This window comes from Pongo abelii, chromosome 15 (genome assembly GCF_028885655.2).
Source record: "Pongo abelii isolate AG06213 chromosome 15, NHGRI_mPonAbe1-v2.0_pri, whole genome shotgun sequence".
Lineage (NCBI taxonomy): Eukaryota > Metazoa > Chordata > Mammalia > Primates > Hominidae > Pongo > Pongo abelii.
The window spans coordinates 39,240,208-39,266,536 of NC_072000.2; the positions used below are offsets into that span (position 1 = coordinate 39,240,208).

Below are 26,329 nucleotides of genomic sequence, written 5' to 3' on the forward strand. Positions count from 1 at the left end.
ACATTTCATGTTGTAAACCCTAAATATACACAATAAAGTTTATTTTAAAAAAAGACTGCAACCTTTAACCATATCATTGTTTCTTAAAGAAAACATAGTTTGCTGTACAACCACCCTATTTTCAAGACAGCACTGGGTGGAGTGGTGTACTATAATCAGAAACAGTGCTTGATCAATTCGATTTCTTACTTACGTATTTTCTGTATTAACTGTCTCAATTATGAGCATTTTAATTGGAAAGCACTTCTCAGCACTTACTTTTTTGGTCAAAGAATCATCAGAATCAGAAGGCATTCTTGTTGACACGTGAAATATTACTTCTACTGTAGAGGTAGCAAAATATGGAGTGGTCAATCCAGTGCTTTTGTTTTTTTGTAGTCCTCCCATAAAACCACAATGGTTTGTAAGATTTACCTAGAAGTAATGAAGAGCCACATAAATTAATTAAACAAAATCCAAACACACTACTGAGAAAGACTCAAACTTCTTGCTTAAGAAAAAAATTGGGAACAAAGTCTTTTGCATGTTATCAACCAATACTTAATCTAGAATTGTTAGAATTGATTTGTTTGTACTGGTACTTTTTAAGTATTTTAGGATTTCTAATTAGTAGGAGTTAACTAGGAAAGGTATCAACTGCTGTGTACTATGCATCTTTTGTTAGCCTGCCAGATGTTAATGGTAAACTATAAAGGCTGTCAGAGCACACCAAGGTCAGGGAGAAAAAAATCAAGTATGGAAATAGTTTGGGGAAAAGTTAAAACAGTAATACCAGTCTGACAGAATGATTAATTCGGTGTGTTGTATTTACTAACAAAACTGGCTTCCTGATTTGTTAGTACTTATTACAGTCCACAACAAAAATTAGAAATGCAGAACTTAATTACAGTTTAGTTACATTTAAAAAACAACAAAGTGATCTGTAAAAAGATTTTAAAACAATTTTTATTTTCTGATTATAAATATAATACATGTTAATATCAGGGTTGTTGCATTGGATGATATTCCCCGGACCTGTGTGATGCACAGAAGCCAAGAATTTGTGTTCATTACAGAAAAGTAGGGAAATATAGGAGAATAAAAAAAAATTGAAAATCACCAGTATTTCCCTACTTAGAGAAAACCATTTATATATATGCTTTGCAATTAAAAAATGAGAATAACAGGTAAAATGGAGAATTACAAAAAAAATCCCTGCACCATGTGAACTGAACACATCTCAAATATCAGTGTCAGTTACTAATGACTGAATACATATATGATTAAGATTTTTGTGCCATTACTGTAAGATTACCTCAATCTCTTCCAGTTTAAAATTTATTTTTAACTCAGTAATACATTTATATAATTAAAAATTTTAAAGTATTAAAAAAGCATACCAAAATTCTTCCTTCCATGTCTCTCGCCTGCAACTACTCAGTTACCTTCTCAGAAAGCAATTTAAGTATCTTTAGAAAAATATTATCTGCATATATAATTAAATTCTTTTATGTTTGTATGCACACATCCATGCACGTTTGTGTGCACATACACACAGTACATGCATATAAAACATTCTGCATCTTGCTTTTGGAATTAATATACCTTGAAAAACACTCCTTATTAGTAAGTAAAGAGATTCCTCATTTTTGGTTCCTGGCTTCACAGAAGTTCATTTTACTGAGGTACAATCATTTAGTCCCCTACTTGAAGGATATTTAGGTTGTTTTCTGTCTTTTGCTATCACAGTCAATGCTGCAGCAAATAACACTGAACTCATATCTTGTTCCATTTGTGAAAGTACAGCTACGGACAAATAGTTAAACGTGAAACTTTAAGTCAAAGGGCATGTGGACTTCTAATTTCAAAACACACTACCAAGTTGCCCTCCACAGATGCCACCAACAATGTATGAGAATGCCTGTTTCTCTCATATCCTTTCAAATATAGTATATTGTCACACTTTATGATCTTTGCTAATCTGATAAGTGACAAATGGTATCTCCAGGTAGATTTTTTGTTTTGTTTTACTTTAGTTCAGAAAGTTACTTATTTTCAAGTCAATTCTCTGATAACGTAAAGGAGAAAGTCTCAGTTTAGTGTTCCTTTGCTGTAAACACTTCACATTTGCTGATCTCTATTTTTTAAATTAAACATCTGGACAGTCATATGAAGAAATGAAAAAATTAAAAAGAAATACCATGTACACTTTACCCAGAGCCCCCCAGTGCAAAACTCTATCACCACCAGGATACTGATGACAGTGATATAGTTAAGACAGCATGTTCAAAAATTCAAGAATCCCCCATATTGCCCTCTTATGTGAGCCATACCCACTTCCCTCCTACTCTATCCCCTCCTTAACCCCTGGCAATCACTCACTCATCTGTTCCTCACTTCTATAACTATCATTTCAAGAATGTTGTATGAATTAAAGGACATAGGATGTAACCCTTTCAAGTGTTTGGAGATTTTCCTGTTAACTTTTTGTTAACGATTTCAAGTTTGATTCCATTGGGGTTCAAGGACATACTCTATTAAATTTCAATGCTTTTAAATTTGTTGAGGCTTGTTTTATGGCCCAGGATATGATCTGTCTTGGTATATGTTCTGTGGGAACTTGAAAATAACGTATATTCTGCCATTGTTGGGTGGAATATTTTACATATGTAGATTAGATCTTGTTGGTAGCTGCTGTTGTTGAATTCCTCCATGTACTTGCTGATTTTGTCTAGTTTTTCTCTTAACTGTTGAGGAGTGAAGTCTCCAACTATAATTGTGAATTTCTCTATTTCTTCTTTCAGTTCTATCAGCTTTTGTGTCACATATTTTGTAGCTCTGTTATTTGGTGCACGCACATTTAGCATTGCTATGTCTTCTTGGTGAACTGATCCTTCTATAATTATATAATGTCCTTCTGGTCTCCAGTAATTTTCTTTGCTCTAAAGTTGATCTGATATTAATGCAGTCACTCTGGCTTTTCTTTGGTTGATGTTTGCACAATATAACTTTTTCTATCCTTTTACTTTCTGCCAGTCTATATTGTTTTATATATATATATATATATATATATATGTTATTTATTTATTTATTTTTTGAGATGGAGTCTCGCTCTTGTCACCCAGGCTGGAGTGCAGTGGCGTGATCTTGGCTCACTGCAACCTCCACCTCCTGGGTTCAAGCAATTCTCCTGCCTCAGCCTCCTGAGTAGCTGGGATTACAGGTGTTTGCCACCACGCCCAGCTAATTTTTATACTTTTAGTAGAGAGGGGGTTTCGTCATGTTGGCCAGGCTGGTCTTGAACTCCTGGCCTCAGGTGATCCACCCACCTTGGCCTCCCAAAGTGTTGGGATTACAAGCATGAGCCACCGTGCCCAGCCTATATTCTTATATTTCAAGTGAGTTTCTTTTAGGTAACACATAGGTGGGTCATATTTTTTAATCCACTCTGTCAATCTCTGTCTTTTAATTGGTACATTTAGATCATTTATATTTCATGTAATTATTGACAGGTTAGGGCTTAAGCTTGCCATCTTATTTTCTGTTTTTCATTTCTCTGTTTTATTTTTCCTGCCTCCTGTGGCTAACTTGAACATTTTCTAGAACTCTGTTTTTAACTATCATTCTTTTGAGTGTACACTGTTGTATACTTTTGTAGTGGTTGCTCTATGTGTTACATTATATATACATAACTTATCACAGCCTACTAGTGTTGTCATTTTACCTGTTTAAGTAACCCTACCTTACTATATGTTCCTTTGCCATCCCTGTTTGAAATATAATTGTCATAAATATTTCCTCTACATATATTTGAAAACACATCAGACAGTGTTATAATTTTTGCTTCAACAGTCAAAAATAATTAAGACAACTCAAGATGAGAAAGCACAGTGATTGTATCTATCCATTTTTTTCTTGCCATGGTCTGCCTTCCTGATGTTTCAAAATTCCTCCTTTTATCATTTCTTTTCTATTAATAAAACTTCTTTCAGTGATTGTTTTAGGGTAGGTCTGCTAGTAACAAGTTCTCTAAGTTTCTCTTCATTTGAGAATGTTTTGACCTTCTCTTCATTCCTGAAGGATATGTTTGCGAGCTATCAGATTCTGGGTCTGCTGGGCACAGTGGCTCATGCCTGTAATCCCAGCACTTTGGGAGGGGGAGGTGGGAGGATTGCCTGAGACCAGGAGTTTGAGACCAGCCTGGCAAACATGGTGAAACCCTGTCTCTACCAAAATTACAAAAAAAATTAGCTGGGTATGGTGGCGCATGACTGTAATCCCAGCTTCGTCGGGAGGCTGAGGCACAAGAATCGCTTGAACCCAGGAGGTGGAGGTTGCAATGAGCCGAGATCATGCCACTGCACTCCAGCCTGAATGACAGAGCAAGACTCTACCTCAAAACAAACAGACAAATAAACAAACAAAAAACAGATTCTGGGTTGACAGTTCTTTTTTCTTTCAGCACCTGGCTCCCACAGTTTCTGATAAGAAATTTGCTATCTTTTTAATAGTTTCCCCCCACAGATAAGGTACACTTTTTCTCTGGATGCTTTCAAGAATTTTTGTCTTTAGCTTTCAGAAATTAAATTATGATGTGTGTTACTATAGATTTCTTTTGATTTATCCTGTTTGGGTTTCACCGAGCTTTTTGAATCTGCAGCTTTATGTCTCTCACCAAATTCAGGAAGTTTTCAGCACTTTCTTCAAGTATTTCAAGTACTTTTTCAGACCCAGGCTCTTTCTCCTCTCCTTCCTAGACTCAGATAACAGAATGCTAGATTTTTTTGTTGTTGTTGTTAATGTCCTTCAGGTCCCTGATGCTCTGTTCATTATTTTTAGGTTTCTTTTCTTTTCCTTTTTTTTCTCTTTTTCTTTTTTTTCCTTTTTTTTTTTTTTGAGACAGATGAGAGAGGGTCTGCTCTGTCACCCAGGCTGGAGAGCAGTGACATGATCTTTACTCACTGTAACCTCCACCTCTGGGACTCAAGCAATCCTCCCATCTCATCCTCCCAAGTAGCTGGGATCACAGGTGCCCGCCACCACACCTGGTTAATTTTTGTGTATTTTTGGAGAGATGGGATCTCACTATGTTGCCCAGGCTGGTCTCAAAACTCCTGGCTCAAGCAATCTCCAGCTTCAGCCTCACAAAATGCTAGGGTTACAGGTGTAAGCTACCATGCCCAGCCTAAGTTTATTTTCTGTGCTGTTCAGGCTGTTTCTACTGTTTTATCTTCCAGTTTACTGATTCTTCTGTACCCCCATTCCCACTCCACTTGGTTGTTGGGTACAACTACAAAGGCTTTTATTTCAGTGATTACATTTTTCACTCTATAACTTTCATTTAGTTGTTCTTTACATTTTCTATTTCTTTGCTGAGACTATTTTTCATTTGTTTCAATTGTGTTACCAATTACTGAAGCATTTCTATCAAGGTTGTTTTAAATATTTGTAATCTTGGTGTGGGCATCTGCTGTTTTTTTTAAAATTCAGTTTGAGATCTTCCTGGTTCTGGATATGATGTGTAATTTTTTATTGAAATGTACACATTTTCATAAGACTCTGGATCTTATTTAAAATTCCTGTTTTAGCTGGTTGTTTGAAGACTCTGCTGTATGAGGGAAAAGAGCAGAGAATCAGGTGAAAGTGCTGACTTGTTTCTGCCAGGTGGAGGTAAAATTATATGTTCCCTACTCAATCTCTGTTGACACCTGGGAAGCAGGGAAGATCCTCATTACTGATATGTGGAGGCAGGAGTTCTGCTTCCTATGTGATGTTCACTGACACAGTGGTAAGGGTGACCTCACTACTGCTGGGTGATGGTAAAAGTCCCAATTCTCCATGAGGCCTCCTCTGAAATGACTCCAGTGGAGAGCAGATGCCTCAGTAATATTGGTGGCGATGGAATTCTATGTTTCCCATGTAGTCTCCACTGACACTTGGGTGTGAATGGGAGACTACCAACTGGTAGACATGAAAGTCTTGGATTTCTACTTGGCCTTCTCTGGCACTATTTGATACTAGCCCAGTGTGGTGTTGGGGGCACCTCATTACATACAGCCTCATGAAGATGGAAGTCTAGGCTCCTTACCTGACCTTTGCTGTCAGGTTGGGGATGGGGTCAAGGAATTGTCTGTGGTGTTTGGCTGCAGTAGTGCAGTTATTATCTAAATGTTTTTCTGCCTTTTTAGGTTGCTCCTTTCCTGGTCCTTTGGCTAGAAAGAGCAGGCTTTGGTTGGTGCTTTTTGTTTGCACCCATTGGTGTTTCTAGGTTGCTGACTTCTTCAGCTCCAAATCTGGGATATATGAGGCAAAAAAGAAAACCCAGAAAATGCACCACTATGTCATTCTTCCGTCCTAAAGTCCCTAGTTATTCTGTCTTCTCTCCATCTTTCAGAGTCTTCTTATGCTTGTTTTATATGTAATGTCTTATGCTTATTGTACTCAGTAGGAAGAATATAGAAAGTAAATCTATTTGACTTTCCCAGAAGTGGAAATCTCCTCTGTACAATTTAGTGGATTTCAGGATATTCACAGTTAAGTGCAATCATCACTACAGTCAATTACAGAACACTTTCATCACTTCCCAAAGAAACCCCGTATCTTTTAGTTGTCACCCCCCTCCTCCCTCATGCCCCTAACTAGCCCTAAGCAACCATTAACCTACTTTCTGTCTCTATAAATATACCTATTGTGGATATTACATATAAACGGACCATTAATATGTGATCTTGATGATTGGTTTCTTTCATTTAGCACAATGTTTTCAAGGTACATTCATGCTGTAGCACATAATCACTTTGTTCCTTTTTATGACCAAATAATATTCCCTTTTATTGGATACACCACAGTTTAGCCATTCATCCATTGATGGACGTCTGGGTTGTTTCTACCATTTTGCTAGAGTAAATAATGCTGCCAAGAACATTCATGGCCAGGCTTTTGCATGGACATATGCTTTCATTTCCCTTGGGCATATACTTTGGGGGTAGAACTGGTCACACGGCAACTCAACATTTAACTGTTTGATGAACTGCCAGAATGTTTTCCACAGTGGTTGCACATTTTACATACCTACTAGCAGTGTATGAGGGTTCAGATTGCTCCTAATCCTAGCCAACAGTTGTTATTACCTGACTTTCTGATTGTAGTTATCTTAATGGGTGTGAAATGATACCTACTATGGTTTTGATTTGCATTTCTCCAACAGCAAAGGATGTTGAGCATCTTTTCATGCGCTTATTGGTCATATATATTTTCTGGAGAAATGTCTATTAGGTCCTTTGATCATTTTTTAGTTGGGTACCTTCTAATCATTGATTTGTATAACTTGTTTGTATATTCTAGATACTAGTCTCTTATCAGACTTCACCTTGAAGCACAAAAATTTTAATTTTAATAAAGTACAATTGTATGGTTTTGTCTTTGTTGCTCATGCTTTGTGTCTTATCTAAAAATCCTTTGCAAAATCCAAGATGATGAGGATTTACTCCTATATTTTCTTCTAAAGTTTTAAAATTCTAGGTCTTACATTTAGCTCTGTGATCCATTTGGAGTTAATTTTTGTATATGGTATGGGGTAAGAGTCTGGTTTCATTCTTTGCATATGGCTCATAGTCTCAGCACCATTTGTTGAAAAGACTATTCTTTCTCCATTGGATGGTTGTGGCACCCTTGTCAAAAACAGCTGACCACAAATATGGGGTCTATTTCTGGACTCTCAATTCTATTCCACTGATCTATATGTCTATCCTTGTACCAGCAGTACCACACTATCTTCTTTTTTTTTTTTTTTTCCTAAGTTCTGCCCCAGGATCTATCCACGCTACCTTGAGTAGCATAGCTCTGTAGTAAGTTTTGAAATCAAGAAGTGTAAATCTTCCTAACTTGTTCTTTTTCATGTCTCCCTTACTTTTACTAATACTTTTATGGTATTTTACTTTTTTTAACAGAAAATCTACTTAGGATGTTTTTTATACTTTTCAAAGCATTTTCACATACATAAGCTCAATTGAACTTCACATCATCTCTGTTGGGTAAAAAAGTATACTACACCTTTGACAAATAAGCAAAGAGGCATACAGAGCTTAAATAACTCACTTAAGGTAAAACAGCAGGTTAATATGATCCATCAATTCCACTACTGGGTATTTATTCAAAGAAAAGGAAATCAGTATATCAAACGGATACCTGCACTGCCATATTTATTGCAGCTTTATTCACAACAGCCAAGATATGGAAATAACGTAAATATCCATCAACAGATGAATGAATAAAGAAAATGTGGTAGGCATACACAATGCAATACTATTCAGCCATAAAAAGGAATGGAATCCTATCATTTGCAGAAGCATGGATAGAATTGGAGGTCATTATGTTAAGACAAATAAACCAGACACAGAAAGACAAACATAACATGTTCTCACTCATATGTGGGAGCTAAAAAAGTTGATCTCATGGAGGTAAAGAATAGAATGACAGTTACCAGAGGCAGGTAAAGGTGGTGGTTGTGGTGTGGAGATGAAGATAGGTTGGCTAATGAATACAAAACTTATAGTGAGATAGAAGGAATAAGTCTTACTGTTCAATAGCACATTAGCATGATTGTAGTTAACAACAATATATTATGTCAAAATAGCTAGAAGAGGAGATTTGAAATGTTCCCAACACAAACAAATGATAAATGTTTGAAGTGATGGGTATCCTAAATACCCTGAACTGATCACTACACATTGTATGCACTTATCAAAATTATATTTTCCACATAAATATGTACAATTATTATGTAGAAATAAAAATTTTTAAAAGAAATGAAGTCAGTAAAAACATACTGATCTAAATACTACCAACAACCACCTTGACCTAATTGACATACTTAGTTCATTACACTCAATAACTACAGAATATACACATTGTTTTCAAGGGAATAGGGTACCTATACTGGGATATACTATATTTCAAAATACTGACATCTTACAGAGTATATTCTGTGATCACAATGGTATAGAATTAGGTATCAATAATGATGTCTAGAAAAAACTCACATATTTTGAAATTAAACTACACATTTATAAAAAAGCTATGTATCCCAAGGAAAAAATCATTAAAAAATAGGTTAGATTAGCCATAAAAATCTATATAAAACACTAAAGGCTGACATATCAGACACTGTGAAAGGCACTGGGAATTAAAAAAAAAAAAATCACTGAGATGAAAATGCCTGCCCTCTAGAAGCTTATGGTCTAATGCAGTGCTCTTTAACAATTTTGCTCATATACTCTCTATAGCAATTTTGGGAAACTATTAAATTGAAAACTGTAATAAAAATTTTTATCAAAAGTTTAAATGGTAGCCAAGGATACAATTTCCAGTGTACTATATAATAAATACATGTGCTTTAAGTATATTTTCATCAAAATCTTGGAGCTACAGATTTGGCTGATTCAATATATGTAAAATGTCTGGTATTAAATTGATCACAAGCCAATTAGCCACATCAGATTTACTTGCTGTTAGAACATGTCTGGTACTTCATTTTTCAATTCAAATAAACATACTTATACAAATCCTTATGACAAATACCTGCCTTCTGAGTTATAATTCTAAGACAGATTTGGTACAGGAACCTTGACATGGGTTGGTTTCTTGAATGACATAAAGTATAACACCTTTCAATATTTCTTGCTTTGCTGGCAGGGACTTTCTCCTAAAAGTATACCCACTAGAACTGTCTATTTTGTTGGTGCTAAAACCCTCTGGGACAATGTAGGATTTGGGATGGGTGAGTAGTATGCTTTTCTTTTACAAAGTAAATGAGAGACAAGAGACTGTAGAAGGGTTTTCTGGCATTAGTTTTGGTAAACTTGAGGATCTGGAAGCTAATTTCCTCAAAACTATGTATACCCACACATTCCTGGAAAGCCTTTGTGTAGCCATTAGGTCCTAGTTTGAGACCACCAGTCCAGTGGTCACAGCTGTAAGGAAAATCCAGATCTTATAAACTTATGAGTCTAGTACTCTTTCACAATATACTGTCTCATAAAATAGTCAACATCTTTCCTTTCAAAGTCCCAACTGTTGCTGCATGTGCAGACAAAATGGAAGGCAGAAACAATAACAAACTAGTTGTTAAGTTGTTGTATCTCCTAAAATAATACTTCTATAATAAGCTAGGAAAAAAAAGAAAAATAAGCTAATGCTTCCAAATATAAACATTTCGTATAATTTAAAAATAATACCTCCCAACCAAGACCAGCTACAAAATCTTCATATGCTTGACTTCCTCCTGTATTGGTGAGAATGGAGTGTTTGTCTTCCTGTCCTTCAGCAACATAAAATACTGCAATCTTGTGTGTCTCTCGGCTATAAAACAAAAGATTACAGCATTCATTTAATCACTATTTTATCTACTCATCCATCCAACAATTAAGTTCTATGTACAAAGTATGTAGCAATAAAAAGATGAAAAAGAATTAGATTTTATAGTCTACAGAAGGAGATATAAACGCAATGTAAGTAAAAAATTACTACAAAATTGCCACTGGAATAAAAGACAGGCATGATCACTTTTGACTGCAGAAACAGAAACTTAAAGGAGAAGATAAAATTGAGTTAGATGAAGGTAAGAAAGATTTGACAAATGAAGAGAAAGAGCATCAGGAAGGACACATAGGTGTGAATACATAAAACATCTTAAGAGTTGTCTGTTTTGCAATGTAGCCGAATCCCATGGTTGAAGGGACTGCATTTTAGAACTAAGTAGGAGTACAGAGATGAGTGAGAAAGGACCCAATCCTTCAAAGTACTTACGAGGTAGAAGAAGAAACACACACAGTTATGTGTTGCTTAACAACAGGGATAAATTCTGAGAAATTTATGTGAGTTTGTACTATAAATATAGTACTCACTATATATAGATGTACTCACATAAACCTAGATGGTACAGCCTACTACACAACCTTGGCTATCAGATATATCCTATTGTTGCTAAGCTACAAATCCGTACAACATGTTACTGTAGGAATACTGTACGCAACTGTGACATACTGTTAAGTATGTGTGTATGTAAATACACCTAAACAGAAAGGGCGCAGCAAAAATAAGGTATTATAATCTTATGGGACTACTGTCGTATATGTGGTCCATTGTTGATGAAAGCATAGTTATGTAGCTTGTTTACAAATATAAAACTGTATGGAGTAATAGCCAAGTTCTTAGACATTTTATTTTTAGTCCTCTCTAAAATTAAAAATGTTCATAAAAGCACATTTCTTGTTTGAAATTTAGCTTTGAAATTTGGCTTTCCAAGCTAACTAAGTCATGCTACATTTACTTTAGGTTGATTTAACAAAGCTTGGGTTAAAAAACTTTAAGACCATTAGTAAAGTTTTCACTACTATACCATGTAGGAAGTAAAAAAAAAAAAAAACCTGCAACAACAAGAAGTAAACAAGAATTAAAGTTCTTTAAAAAATTTAGTCTGACAACCAAATTCTCCCACACATCTGGAGTAAAGTTACCAAATCATGATAGTGGGTTCAATATCAGCAAGAAAGATGTTTTAGCTACTTTCAATAATGGAATATTTTACTTTAGATGATGAGCACATAGGCAAACTTTCAGTGCGTCAGATGTATCAGTAGGATATGCTAGTGTAAGCAGTAAAATATGATTTGGGGTTGGGGAGACTTCCAAATCTGCAGAATAAGGATCTACACAGCCTCTCTCCCAAGCGAAACACAGCTTATCTGTTGAAAAAATTTAAAACATTATTTAAATTTAAAGTCCCTGTATACTGTCCTAAAGTCATAGAGCAAACAGGGAAACATTCATTCAAGGAAACTCACTAAATCTCAGTAACAACACAGAGCTTTTGATATATGAATTACAACTTGTTTCCTTGCCCCACTCCCTCAGCTCAATGTTGCAGAAGTTTTGCCCTGGGCATTCTACTCAGGCCTAGAAGACAGAGGTTCCCTCTCTCTCCAGCTTCCAATCTGGAGCTATGGCTTCACCATGGAAGAGACAGGTTACTAGAGGCATTTCTCATCCTTCTCTAGCCCCATGTTACAGAAGATCTATTTTAGATAGGTGTGGCTGAAAGAATCAGGTCTGCTCTCCCTCCCTCCCTCTCTTAGGGCAGAAGCTCCAGGAACAAAACGTTGAGGGTCTCAATCTTCCCCATTCTAGCTTGCTCATAGGGTAGAGATTGTGCCAGAAGAGCGAGCTAAGACCAGGGACTGCCAACTCCTCCCAAGTGCTGACTTGTAGAGTGACAGTGTCACTCCAGGAAAAGCTGGTTCGTGACCCCAGGTCAGGTTGTAGTGAGAGATAGGTTTTGCCTAAGGTGAAAAGCAGGTTATAAGGACAAAGAACTGTAGCAGTTCTGCCTGAAAGGGCTTATTTGCAACAGAGCTTGGAGGAAAGCAATGAAGAGAAGCTGGCAGCCCTATGACAAGCAAAACAGACAGAACTTTAATAGAATCAGGAAACGAGACAGCCAAGAAGGACCCTTTGGGGATCACAGTCAATTTTGGAGGTCAAAAACCCTGTGCACATACACTAGGCTGCACCCAATAAGGAACAATTAAGAGTAAGATGTAGGACGGACAGACATGAAAGCATTCCCAAAGTCACACAGAGACTTATCAAAACAAGGTAAATCCTCACTGGCACTGAATAACCTGAACTCAGGGTCGACTCCTGGGAAGCTAAGACTTAAAAATAACATCCAGTCATTCCTTGCAGTCTGGAAGACTGTGTGTATATCCAAGGATGTACCCTCTTTAGAGTAATCAGGAGTTTCAAGCTATTAGTCTCCTGGTGGATGTGGGACAAAAAAACCATAAGCACTCTAAACTGTGATAGTAGCTTCCAAGCCACACACATCCAACAGTAAATGATAAAAATCAAATGTTAAGGGGAAAAAAATCATACTGGTAAGGGGACTAAGCACAAACTTTGACCAATAAGTACGTGATAACCCAGGGAAGACCCCTCATTAGCTAGGCTAAAAGAAAAACAATTTTTAAAAAATCTGTGCACGGAGATCAGAGGCTAATTACTGTGGGGAAACCAAGTTGCTAGAAAATAAACAAATGACCAAGCAAACACCAACCAACAATATATTTTTGGATTCAAAGACACAGATAAAGTTGAAGTCAAAGGAATGGAAACAAGTACCATAAAATAGAAACCAACAGAGCTACAGTGGCAATACTAATATAAAACTTTAAAACAAAAAATGTTAGAGATAGAGATATTTCATAATGATACAATGTCAATCTAACAGGAAAATATGAAAATTACAAATATATATGCACCCAAAAACAGAGCCCCAAAATACATGATGCAAAACAAAGACAGAACTGAAGGCAGAAACAGACATTTCCTCAATAATAGTTGAAGATTTTAATATCCCACTTTCAATAATGGACAGAACAATCAGAAAATATCAACAAGGAAACAGAAGACTTGAACAATAATATGACAACTGGACCTACCTGACATCTACAGAATACTCTATCCTACAGTAGCAAAAAATACATTCTTCTCAAGCATATGTGAAACAACTTACAGGATAGACCATAAAACAAGCCTTGGCCAGGTGCGGTGGCTCACGCCTGTAATCCCAGCACTTTGGGAGGCCGAGGCAGGCAGATCATGAGGTCATGAGATCGAGATCATTCTGGCTAACACGGTGTAACCCCATCTCTACTAAAAATACAAAAAATTAGCCGGGCGTGGTGGTGTGCGCCTGTAGTCCCAGCTACTTGGGAGGCTGAGGCAGGAGAATGGCGTGAACTTGGGAGGCAGAGGTTGCAGTGAGCCGAGACCGTGCCACTGCACTCCAGCCTGGGTGACAGAGCGAGACTCCATCACAAAAAAAAAAAGCCTTGATAAATTTAAACGATTTGAAATCATGCAAGGTATATTTTTTATCCACAATGGAATGAAAGTAGAAATCAATGGAAGAAAATTTGGGTAATTCACAAATGTGTGAAAATGTAGCAATTTACTCCTAAATTACCAGTGGGTCAAAGAACAAATCTCAAGGGAAATGAGAAACTACTTAGAGATGAATGAAAATAAAAAATGAAAATAAAAAGAGAGAATGAATGAAAATATGGCCTGTAAGTAAAGCAGTGCTCATTGGGAAATTTACAGATCTAAATGCCTCTATTAAAAAAGATTTCATTCACCTCCTTTCAGAATGAAAGAAAAAAAAGTTTTAAAAAAGATTTCATACCAATAACCAAACCTTCCACCTTACAAAACGGGCACAGTGGTTCATACCCGTAGTCCCAGTACTTGGGGAGGCCAAGGTAGAAGAACTGCTTGAGTCCAGGAGTTCGAGACCAGCCTGGGCAACACAGAGAGACCCTATCTCTACAAAAAGAAAAAAACCAGCTGGGTGTGATGGTGCACACCAGTGGTCCCAGCTACTTGGGGAGGCTAAGATGGGAGGATCACTTGAGCCTGGGAGTTCCAGGCTGCAGTGACCCATGATTGTGCCACTGTACTCCAGCCTGGGTGACATGGTGAGACCCTGTCTCCAAAAAAAAAAAAAGAAAAAAAAAAAGCACAATTAAATTCAAAGCAAGCAGAAGAAAGAAAAGGAAATAATAAAGACTACAGTGGAAATAAATAAAATAGAAGAGAAAAACAATAGAGAAAAAAATCAATGAACCCAAAAGTTGGCTCTTTAAGATGATCAACAAAATTAACCATCTTTAGCTAGACTGAGCAATAAAAAAAGACTCAAAATGACTATAGTCAGGAATGAAAGAAGGGACACCACTATATATTTTACAGGAATAAAAAAATATTACAAGGAAATGCTATAAGCATTTGTATGCCAACAAATTAAATTAGATAAAATGACCAAATTCCTAGAAAGACACAATTTCTTTCTCTTTTTTTTTTTTTTTTTTTTTGAGATGGAGTCTCGCTCTGTCGCCCAGGCTGGAGTGCAGTGGCGCGATCTCTGCTCACTGCAAGCTCCGCCTGCTGGGTTCACACCATTCTCCTGCCTCAGCCTCCCGAGTAGCTGGGACTACAGGCGCCCACCACCACGCCCGGCTAATTTTTTGTATTTTTAGTACAGATGGGGTTTCACCGTGTTAGCCAGGATAGTTTTGATCTCCTGACCTCGTGATCCGCCCTCCTTGGTCTCCCAAAGTGCTGGGATTACAGATGTGAGCCACTGCACCTGGCCAAAAGACACAATTTCTAAAAGCAATCTTAAAAAGAAACAGAATACCTGAATAGACCTATAACAAATGAAGACTTTGAATTAATAATTTGATTACAAAGGAAGAAGCAAAAATATCTGACTTGCACATGACGTGATTTTTTATATAGAAAATCCTAAGGAATCCGCTAAAAAGGCTATTAGAGCTAATAAACAAGTTCAGCAAGGCTGCAAGATATAAGATCAAATATACAAAAACTGAAGTTCTATACACTAGCAATAAACAATCCAAAAACAAAAAACAAAATTTAAAAAATCCTTTTATAATAGCACCCAAAAGAATAATACTTGGGTATAAATTTACTGTGAAGTGCAAAACTTATATTTTGAAAATTATAAAACATTGTTGAAAGAAATTAAAGATCTAAATTAAAAAAAACTCATGTTCATGGGCCTAAAGACTTAATATTGTTAAGATGATAGCATCCCCCAAACTGATCTACAGATTTAATGTAATCCCTATCAAAATCCCAGCTGCCTTTGATAATAGAAATTGGCAAGCTTGGCTGAGTGTGGTCGCTCATGCCTGTAATCCCAACACTTTGTGAGGCTGAGGCAGGAGGATGGCTTGAGGCCAGGAGTTTAAGACCAGCCTGGGGCCGGGCATGGTGGTTCACGCCTGTAATCCCAGCACTTAGGGAGGCCAAGGCAGGCGGATCATGAGGTCAAGAGATAGAGGGGGCGAGACCATCCTGGCCAACACAGTGAAACCTCATGTCTACTAAAAATACAAAAATCAGCTGGGTGTGGTTGCGTGTGCCTGTAGTCCCAGCTACTCGGGAGGCTGAGGTAGGAGAATCACTTGAACCCGGGAGGCAGAGGATGCAGTGAGCTGAGATCGTGCCACTGCACTCCAGCCTAGTGACAGCGAGGCTCCATCTCAAAAAAGAAAAAAAAAAAGGAAAAAGAAAAACGCCCAGCCTTGGCAACACAGTGAGACCCCGTCTCTACAAAAAAACAAAATTGGCTGGGCATGGTGGCACATGCCTGTAGTCCTAGCTACTAGGGAGGATGAGGTGAGATGGGAGGATCACTTGAGCCCAGGAGTTCCAGGCTGCAGTGAGCTCTGATCATGCCATTGCACTCCAGGCTGGGCAAAAGAGCGAGACTCTATCTCCACAAAAAAGAAAAAGAGAAAACAGGAAAAAAACCCTCTGAAATTGACAAGCTTATCCTAAAATTCACAGGAAAATGTAATAGACCCAAAATGGCCAAAACAATCTTGAAAAAGAATAGAATTGGAGAACTCATACTTTTTGATTTCAAAACTTCCTACAAAAGTCATCAAAGCACTCATAGTAATGATGTAAGATGAGACATACAAATCAGTGGAACAGAATCATGTGACCAGAAATAAACTCATATTTATAGTTAATTGCTTTTTGATAATGGTATCAAGACATTTCAATGAATAGTGTTTTCAACAAATGGTACTGGGACAACTAGATATCTACATGAAAAAGAATGAAGTTGGGGCCAGGCACAATGGCTCATGCCTGTAATCCCAGCACTTTGGGAGGCTGTTAGGAAGATTGCTAGAGCTCAGGAGTTCAAGACCAGCCTAGACAACATAGTGAGACCTCATCTCTACAAAAATTTAAAAATTGGCCAGGCGTGGTGGCATGCGCCTGCAGTCCCAGCTACCTGGGAGGCTGACGCAGGAAGATCACTTGAGCCCAGGAAGTTGAGGTTGCAGTGAGCTGTGACTGCATCACTGTACCCCAGCCTGGATGACAAAATGAAACTGTTTCAAAAAAAAAAAAAAAAAGTCAGACTCTTCCATCATATAAAAAATTGAATCAAATGACTCATAAATAAAAAATGTAAGGGCTAAAACTATAAAACTCATTAAAAACAAAAAATAAAAAACAACAAAGGATCTTACATTAGGCAAGGTCTTCTTTTTTTTTTGAGACAGAGTCTCACTCTGTTGCCCAGGCTGGAGTGCAGTGGCGCAATCTCGGCTCACTGCAAGCTCCGCTTCCCAGGTTCACGCCATTCTCCTGCCTCAGCCTCCTGACTGGCTGGGACTACAGGCGCCTGCCACCACACCCAACTAATTTTTTGTATTTTTAGTAGAGATGGGGTTTCACCATGTTAGCCAGGATGGTTTCGATCTCCTGACCTCATGATCCGCCCGCCTTGGCCTCCTAAAGTGCTGGGATTACAGGCGTGAGCCACTGCGCCTGGCCTAGGCAAGGTCTTTTTAAATACAACACAAAAAGCACAAGTGATGAAATAAAAATAGGTAAACTGAACTTTATCAAAATTAAATTTTTTGTGCTATGAATGATACCGTCATGAAAGTGAAATGACAATTTACAGAATGAGAAAAAAATTGCAAATCATATATCTGATAAAGAACTTGTATCTAGAACATACATATAAAGAACTTTAAAGTCAATAGTAAAAGCCCAATTTTATTTTATTTTGTATTTTATTCATTGTTTTTTTTTTGAGATGGAGTCTCCCTCTGTCATCCAGGCTGGAGGGCAGTGGCATGATGTCGGCTCACTGCAGCCTCTGCCTCCTGGGTTCAAGCAATTCTCGTGTCTCAGCCTCCTGAGTAACAGGGATTACAGGCGTGCACCACCATGCTTGGCTAATTTTTGTATTTTTAGTAGAGACGGGGTTTCACTATGTTGGCCAGGCTGGTCTTGAACTCCTGACCTCATGTGATCCACCTGCCTTGGCCTCCCAAAGTGCTGGGATTACAGGTGTGAGCCTCCATGCCCGGTCACATAACCCAATTTTAAAAAAAGGCAAAGACGTTTATATTATTTTCCTAGGGTTTCTGTAATAAATTACACAAACTATGTTGCTTTCAACAAAAAACATTTATTCTCTCACAGTGCTGCATGCTAAAAGTCAGAAATCAAGGCATTGATAGGGCCATGCTCCTTCCAAAGGTTCTAGGGGAGCATCCTTCCTTGCCTCTTCTAAGATTCTAGTTGTTGCTGACAATTCTTCAGCATTCCTTGGCTTGTGGCTGTATGACTACAATTTCTGCTTCCATCTCTACATACCCATCTTTCCCCTGTATGCAGAAGTGTTTCTTCACACGGCTTTCTTATAAGGACACAAGTAATCAGATTTAGGGTCAAATCTAGTACAGTGTGACCTCATCATAACTCTGAAAACTCTACTTCCAAATTGCACTCTGAGTTTCAGGGTGGACACGAGATTCTGAGAGAATACTATTCAACTCAGTACACATTTAAATAGGCATTTTTTCAAAGAACATATATAGTCAATTATCATAGCAATGAAAAATACTCATGATAAGTCATTAGGGAAATGCAAATCAAAATCATGAGATATTTTAGGCTGATCAAAGCTGTACAGGAAAAAGCAATACTAAAAAAATCCCACAAACTCACAAGATTCCACTTTATATCCACTAAGATGAGTATAATAAAAAAGAATGACAATAACAAGTGTAGGCTAGGGCATGGAGAGTATGTAACACTCATACATCATCGGTGGGAAGGTAAAATGGTACAGCTGGTGTGTAAAACAGTTTGCAGTTCCTCCAATGGTGAAACAGAGAGTTATCATATCATCCAGCAATTCTACTCCTAGGTATATATTCAAAACATATCCACACAAAAAACTGTACATGAATGTTCACAGCAGCATTATTCATATTAGCCCAAAAGTGAAACCAACTGAAATGTCCATCAACTGATGAATGGATAAACAAATATTTATCAATATGAGATATTTTCTGGTAATAAAAAGAAATAAAGTAGAAACATGCTGCATCGTGAATGAACTTTGAAATCATCATGCTGAGTAAAAAAAAGCTGCCACAAAAACCCACATATTATTTGATTCCATTTATACGAAATGTCCAGAATAGGCAAATTTATAGAGACAGAAAGTAGATATGTGTTATCTAGGGCTGGGGGGAAAGAAAGGCTGGTGGGTAATGGATACCAGGTTTCTTTTCAGAGGGACTAAAATAATCTAAAAATTAGATTGGGGTGATAGTTGTACAACTCTGTGAATATACTAAAAATATGTATACTTTAAATGAATTAATTGTATTGCATGTAAAATATGTCTGAGTCAAGCTATTAAAATTTTAATTTGAAAGCATCTATTATGTGTAAATTCTAATTGTGAAAGAAAAAAACTTCTCAGTGTTTTTGCTTCTTCAGGTAAAGGGCTATCAATTAGAGCTCATAAATAATAATTTATAAAATTGGGAAGAGCTGGATAGAAATCTTCATCTAATACTATATAAATTTAAAATGTGAGAGAAGTATATGTGCCATATAGAAAAAAACAGAAAATAAATCTTTAAAATGCAATAAAAGAGAAGCAGAGTTCAGCTGCCCTTTATGTCAATTAATCTTTCACTACTCCTTCTTATTTTTCTACTTACTAGCTATGGCTGCTAAAATGTTTTATATTGTCATTAGATTAATATGCACCACAATAGTGAATAATGAGGCAAATGTATTAGAAAAAATAATTAAAATTAGTGAACTTGCAACTACAAATGTTCTATAAGAATATGTATAGTACTGGCAAAATATTATTAGCTCACTACTGGAAAACTCAAAGTGACATCTGTCAAGTTTTAAGCATTTCTAAATCCCTGTATATACCTTGCAATAAAATAATAATACATATCATTTTGTGATTTGAAATTTAAAACTCTGGTGGTTCAACCACAAGGAATAGGAAACAATTAGTCTAGGCAAAGAAAATAAAGAATCTATAAACGGTCTAGTGAGGTAAGTCTGTTAACAAAGTAACCTTTCATTTTCTTCCTCCCTAGTCCTCCCTAGACAAGTAATCAGGTTTGTTTCCAGGTTTCCTGGTTTAAGAAGAAAGCTCAAAAGTTGTCTTACTGTAATGTAATTAGAATGAATTCTTACTTGAGCTCATTGTATTAAAAAAAACTATGTAGTTTTCTTTAAAATTATTTTTAAAAAGCAAACAAATAAATGTCATGCATTCATTTAATGTAGTGTATAAAAAAATTTATGCTGACTCAAGGCAATGTCTCCCCTTCAAGGTATGCATGAGAATGGAGGTTTGTATGAGAATTGAGGTATGTATTTATACCACAATTCATTCAAGGTATGTACGAGAACAGAGGCAGTTTAGCAGGAGCCAAGAAATAAAAAAGCATAAGGTAATTTAAAGAAACTGAATAGCCAAGATGGCTGGTATGGGTTGAGCTCTAGACTGAAGAGTCTGGTCAGGCATTATTAGGGAGTCACTAAGGAGTGTTCTCATTAACATCAAATTTTAATGTTAGAAAGATTATGTTAGTGGTCAGGATTGTCTAGATGGGGAAGAGTCAGGAGATGAGATCCCACAGAGTACTTAGACAGTTGTTAACACTGTCTTGGAAAGAAGTGATAAGGACATGAATCAATGAGTTGGGAGCAGTACAGGCAAGAAGAGACAGAGTTGAGAGATAAAAAGAAGAATGGACATCATGATTATGAAAACCTAAAGGCAAGGGAAAGGGAAATGGTCAAATTTGGGTAACTCTGAGAGGGTACTTCTAAACATAAATATGACAATCAGGAGGAAGATCCAATTTTGAAAAGAAATGTGACCTAGAAATGATAGTAGAGAGGCAGGTAAAAGAAAAATGAGGGAGATACCTATGTTATGAAGGTAAGAAACAGAAAATGAACCAGTGAAGACCTGGAATAATTAGAGAATTAGCAGTTGAACTGAGTAATTTTAGTGTCATAGAAGTTGGGGGAGAGGACTTTAAAATGATCAGAGAGAATTTAAAAAAGACCGAATAGATAACAGTATTAGATATCTAGGGGATTTAATATACAATAGATTTTTAGAGCAGTGAAACTATTCTGTGTGATACTCTAATGGTAGATACATGTCAGTACACATTTATCAAAACCAATACAAAGAATGAACCCTAATGTAAACTTTGGACTTCAGACATTAATGTAAGATGTAAATAATAGGGGAAACTCTACAGGGGGAATGGAGAATATATGGAAACTCTGTACTTTCCTATCAGTTCTTTTGTAAATCTAAAACTGCTCTAGTTTTAAAACACACCTATGAAGTTAAATTTAAATTTAATCAGATAAATTAATGAGGCTGGTGAGGACTAAAAGAACTTTAGACTTGATGGTCAGGATGCTAACCTTCAGAAAGACAGTTTCAGTATAGCAGTAGAGGTAGGAGCTAGGTAGTTCTGAGGTAAGCAAGACAGAAAAAGTGGTATGATTCCTGTTCCCAAGGACTTGACCATCTAGTACCAAGATAAATTGTTATGGAGAACAATCAGAATTGAGAACCCACAGACTACTTAGAGAGTTCTTATAACCATCTTGGAAAGAATAAGAATAGCTAAACAATAATGATAATAATAACTATGCAATATGATAAATGCTATGACAGGGACATGCTACAGGGTTCTGTGAAAGCATATGGAAGGAGATTCAAACATAGTCTGGGAAGGAAGGTGAAGCATAGGAGCAGATTAAGGTAAAGCTTTCCATATAAAGTGATGTTTAAGCTGAGACTTCAGGAATGGACAGGAGGGGGACTGGGAGTGGTGGCTCACACCTGTAATCCCAGCACTTTGGGAGGCTGAGGCGGGTGGATCACCTAAGGCAAGGAGTTACAGATCAGTCTGGCCAACATGGTGAAACCCTGTCTGTACTAAAAATACAAAAATTAGGCTGGGCACAGTGGCGCATGCCTGTAATCCCAGCACTTTGGGAGGCTGAGGCAGGTAGATCGCTTGAGGTCAGGAGTTCGAGACCAGCTTGACCAATATGGTGAAACTCCATTTCTACTAAAAATACAAAAATTAGCTGGGCGTGGTGGCACATGCCTGTAATCCCAGCTACTCAGGAGTCTGAGGCAGGAGAATCACTTAACCCCGAAGGCGGAGGTTGTAGTGAGCCGTTATCATGTCATTGTACTCCAGCCTGGGTGACAACAGCAAAACTCCATCCTGTGTATGTGTGTGGGTGGGTGGGTGGGGGGGGAAGGGGGTGAATTTACAGCCTAAGATTATTTCATTGTTAAATAATAAAGAATAAAACAAAGATAAATAGAAATCAATTCCAGATATAAGAAAAAGGAAATAAACTTTATAAAAAAGAAAATAATGAAACAGAAAATAATGAGTTAGAAACAGTAACAAATTAGGACCTGTTTCTTTGAAAAGACTAAGCAGATTGTCTGCATCAAGAAAATTTTAAAAAACCACAAAAAACTAAAATGAAAAAGAAAATTTAATAAAAATTATAACACCACGTATGAATCTCTACTAGTATCTATTTAGAAGTCTCAATGAAATGGATTTTTAGAAAATAGAAAACAAAACAAAACAAAAAGTAAAATTTTCCCAAGAGCTAAAAGAAAACCTGAAAAGAGTAATAAGGATGAAACAAACTGAAAGAAAAATTGGAAATTTTATGATTTCTTCCAAAATTTTAAGCAACAGATAATATTCATGTTATGAAGCTGGGTATAACCTCAATTCTAAAAACATAACAGGAATAGGACAAAAAATAACTACATAATCTGCTAATAGTGGACTATACCTGAACTCAAAATGAAATTCTGGTAAATCTAACACAACGGGAAGCCAAAAGACCAGGCAGGGTTTAGCTCAAAAATGCAAATATCATTTGATATTAGCAGTCTAGTGATATTAAAATACAATATACACCAATTAGTTAAAAAATCAAAACTATATGAAAATTTGAATAGATGCTAAAAATAATTTTGATATAATTTAACATCCTTTCCATATAAGAACTCCTAGAAAACAGGGTACTTTCTCAGCATAATAAAAATTATCTTTTTTAAACTAATAACTAATACCTTCCTTAATGATGAAACAGAAGAGTTGTTTTTCATCAGAATCAGGAAAGACAAGGATGTCCACTGTTACTATACTATTAAACACTATCCTGCAAGTTCTGGTCAGTGCAATAAGACATGATATAAGCAAAAACAAGCGTAACTACTAGAAAGGAGATTATCTGTAGATAATGATTATATATCTAGACAAATCCTGAGACAGACAATAAAATGTTTAAAATCAATAAAAGAATTCACTTCAGTGTTTGTAAACAAAGTAAATATTAAAAACAGAAAAACCTAGAAAACATAATGGGGGAAAAATCTTATTCAGAATATCAATAAAACAATAAAACACCTAGAAATATACAAACAAGAAATGTCTGGGTCTCAGAATAAATGAAAACATACTATAATTACTAATGGGAAGAGTGATGATTATAATGGTGCTCTGCTTTTTCTAGATGAGAGTTTTATTGAAAATTCAATCAAATACCAATGGGATTTTTTTCCTGAAAAACAACAGCATAATTTTAAATGTATCTGGAAGAATAAGTAGGTGAGAATATCAAAGAAAAGAGGAATAATGTGTGTGGGTGGGGTGAGGAAGAAGACTTGGCCTATCAGATATTAAAATATATTATAAAGCTATATTAAAGTGTAATATTTACACAAAAATGATAGACAAATCTAACCAGAAGACTGTAAGTGTTAGAAGGAGCAAGATTACATGAAAAAAAGATAAATAAATAAAAGAGTACAACTAGAATGTAACAAAAAGAATGAATACCCCATTTTCCATGATGTGATTTATTACACATTGCATGTCTGTATCAAAACATCTTATGTACCCCATTAAATATATACACCTACAGGGAAATTTATAGCACTAAATGCCCACAAGAGAAAGCAGGAAAGATCTAAAATCGACACCCTAACATCACGATTAAAAGAACTAGAGAAGCAAGAGCAAACAAATTCAAAAGCTAGCAGAAGGCAAGAAATAACTAAGATCAGAGCAGAACTGAAAGAGAAAGAGACACAAAAAACCCTTCAAATAAATCAATGAATCCAGGAGCTGGTTTTTTGAAAAGATCAACAAAATTGATAGACTGCTAGCAAGACTAATAAAGAAGAAAAGAGAAGAATCAAATAGACACAATAAAAATTGATAAAGGGAGTATCACCACCAATCCCACAGAAGTACAAACTATCATCAGAGAATACTTAGACACCTCTACGCAAATAAACTAGAAAATCTAGAAGAAATGGATAAAGTCCTGGACACATACACCCTCCCAGGACTAAACCAGTAAGAAGCTGAATCTCCGAATAGACCAATAACAGGCTCTGAAATTAAGGCAATAATTAATAGCCTACAAACCAAAAACAGTCCAGGACTACAAACCAAAAACAGTCCAGGACTACAAACCAAAAACAGTCCAGGACCAGACGGATTCACAGCCAAATTCTACCAGAGATACAAAGAAGAGCTGGTACCATTCCTTCTGAAACTATTCCAATCAATAGAAAAAGAGGGAATCCTCCCTAACTCATTTTATGAGGCCAACATCATCCTGATATCAAAGCCTGGCAGACACAACAAAAAAAGAGAATATTACATCAATATCCCTGACGTGAAAATCCTCAATAAAATACTGGCAAACCGAATCCAGCAGCACGCCAAAAAGCTTATCCACTACGATCAAGTCGGCTTCATCCCTGGGATGCAAGGATGGTCCAACATATGCAAATCAATAAACGTCATCCATCATATAAACAGAACCAATGACAAAAACCACATGATTATCTCAATAGATGCAGAAAAGGCCTTCGACAAAATTCAACAGCCCTTCATGCTAAACACTCTCAATAAACTAGGTACTGATGGAACGTATCTCAAAATAACAAGAGCTATTTTAGGACAAACCCACAGCCAATATCATACTGAATGGGCAAGAACTGGAAGCATTCCCTTTGAAAACTGGTACAAGACAAGGATGCCCTCTCTCACCACTCCTATTCAACATAGTGTTGGAAGTTCTGGCCAGGGCAATCAAACAGGAGAAAGAACTAAAGGGTATTCAATTAGGAAATGAGGAAGTCAAATTGTTCCTGTTTACAGATGACATGATTGTATATTTAGAAAACCCCATTGTCTCAGCCCAAAATCTCCTTAAGCTGACAAGCAACTTCAGCAAAGTCTCAGGATACAAAATCAACGTGCAAAAATCACAAGCATTCCTATACATCATTAACAGACAAACAAGAGAGTCAAATCATGAGTAAACTCCCATTCACAATTGCTACAAAGAGAATAAAATACCTAGGAATCCAGCTTACAATGGATGTGAAGTTCTCGTCAAGGAGAACTACAAACCACTGCTCAACGAAATAAAAGAGGACACAAACAAATGGAAGAATGCTCATGCTCATGGAGAGGAAGAATCAATATCGTGAAAATGGCCATACTGCCCAAGGTAATTTATAGATTCAATGCCATCCCCATCAAGCTACCAGTGACTTTCTTCACAGAATTGGAAAAAAACTACTTTAAAGTTCATATGGAACCAAAAAAGAGCCCGCATTGTCAAGACAATCCTAAGCAAAAAGAACAAAGCTGGAGGCATCACGCTACCTGACTTCAAACATACTACAAGACTACAGTAACCAAAACAGCATGGTACTGGTACCAAAACAGATATATAGACCAACAGAACAGAACAGAGCCCTCGGAAATAACACCACACATCTATGACCATCTAATCTTTGACAAATCTGACAAAAACAAGAAATAGGGGAAAGGATTCCCTATTTAATAAATGGTGATGGGAAAACTGGTTAGCCATATGTAGAAAGTTGAAACTGGATCCCTTCCTTACACCTTATACAAAAATTAATTCAAGATGGATTAAAGACTTAAATATTACACCTAAAACCATAAAAACCCTAGAAGAAAACCTAGGCAATACCATTCAGGACACAGGCATGGGCAAGGACTTCATGACTAAAACACCAAAAGCAATGGCAACAAAAGCCAAAATTGACAAATAGGATCTAATTAAACTAAAGAGCTTCTGCACAGCAAAAGAAACTATCATCAGAGTGAACAGGCAACCTACAGAATGGAAGAAAATTTTTGCAATCTACCCTTCTGACAAAGGGCTAATACCCAGAATCTACAATGAACTCAAACAAATTTACAAGAAAAAAAAAACAACCCCATCAAAAAGTGGGCAAAGGATATGAACAGACACTTCTCAAAAGAAGACATCTATG

The 26,329-nt window shown here is 36.6% G+C and overlaps 1 protein-coding gene across 8 annotated transcripts in view; it reads right to left on the reverse strand.

Annotated features, from left to right (window-relative positions):
* The window catches only part of RALGAPA1 (Ral GTPase activating protein catalytic subunit alpha 1), a 278,460-nt gene that overhangs the window by 55,674 nt on the left and 196,457 nt on the right, over positions 1-26,329 (reverse strand). For all 8 annotated transcript variants that reach the window (XM_054530032.2, XM_054530037.2, XM_054530036.2 and 5 more), the window contains 2 exons: positions 10,215-10,338; positions 259-414 (listed from right to left, as the gene is read on the reverse strand). In XM_054530032.2, the coding sequence (XP_054386007.1) occupies positions 259-414; positions 10,215-10,338 (280 nt within the window). The remainder of the gene's footprint in view (positions 1-258; positions 415-10,214; positions 10,339-26,329) is intronic.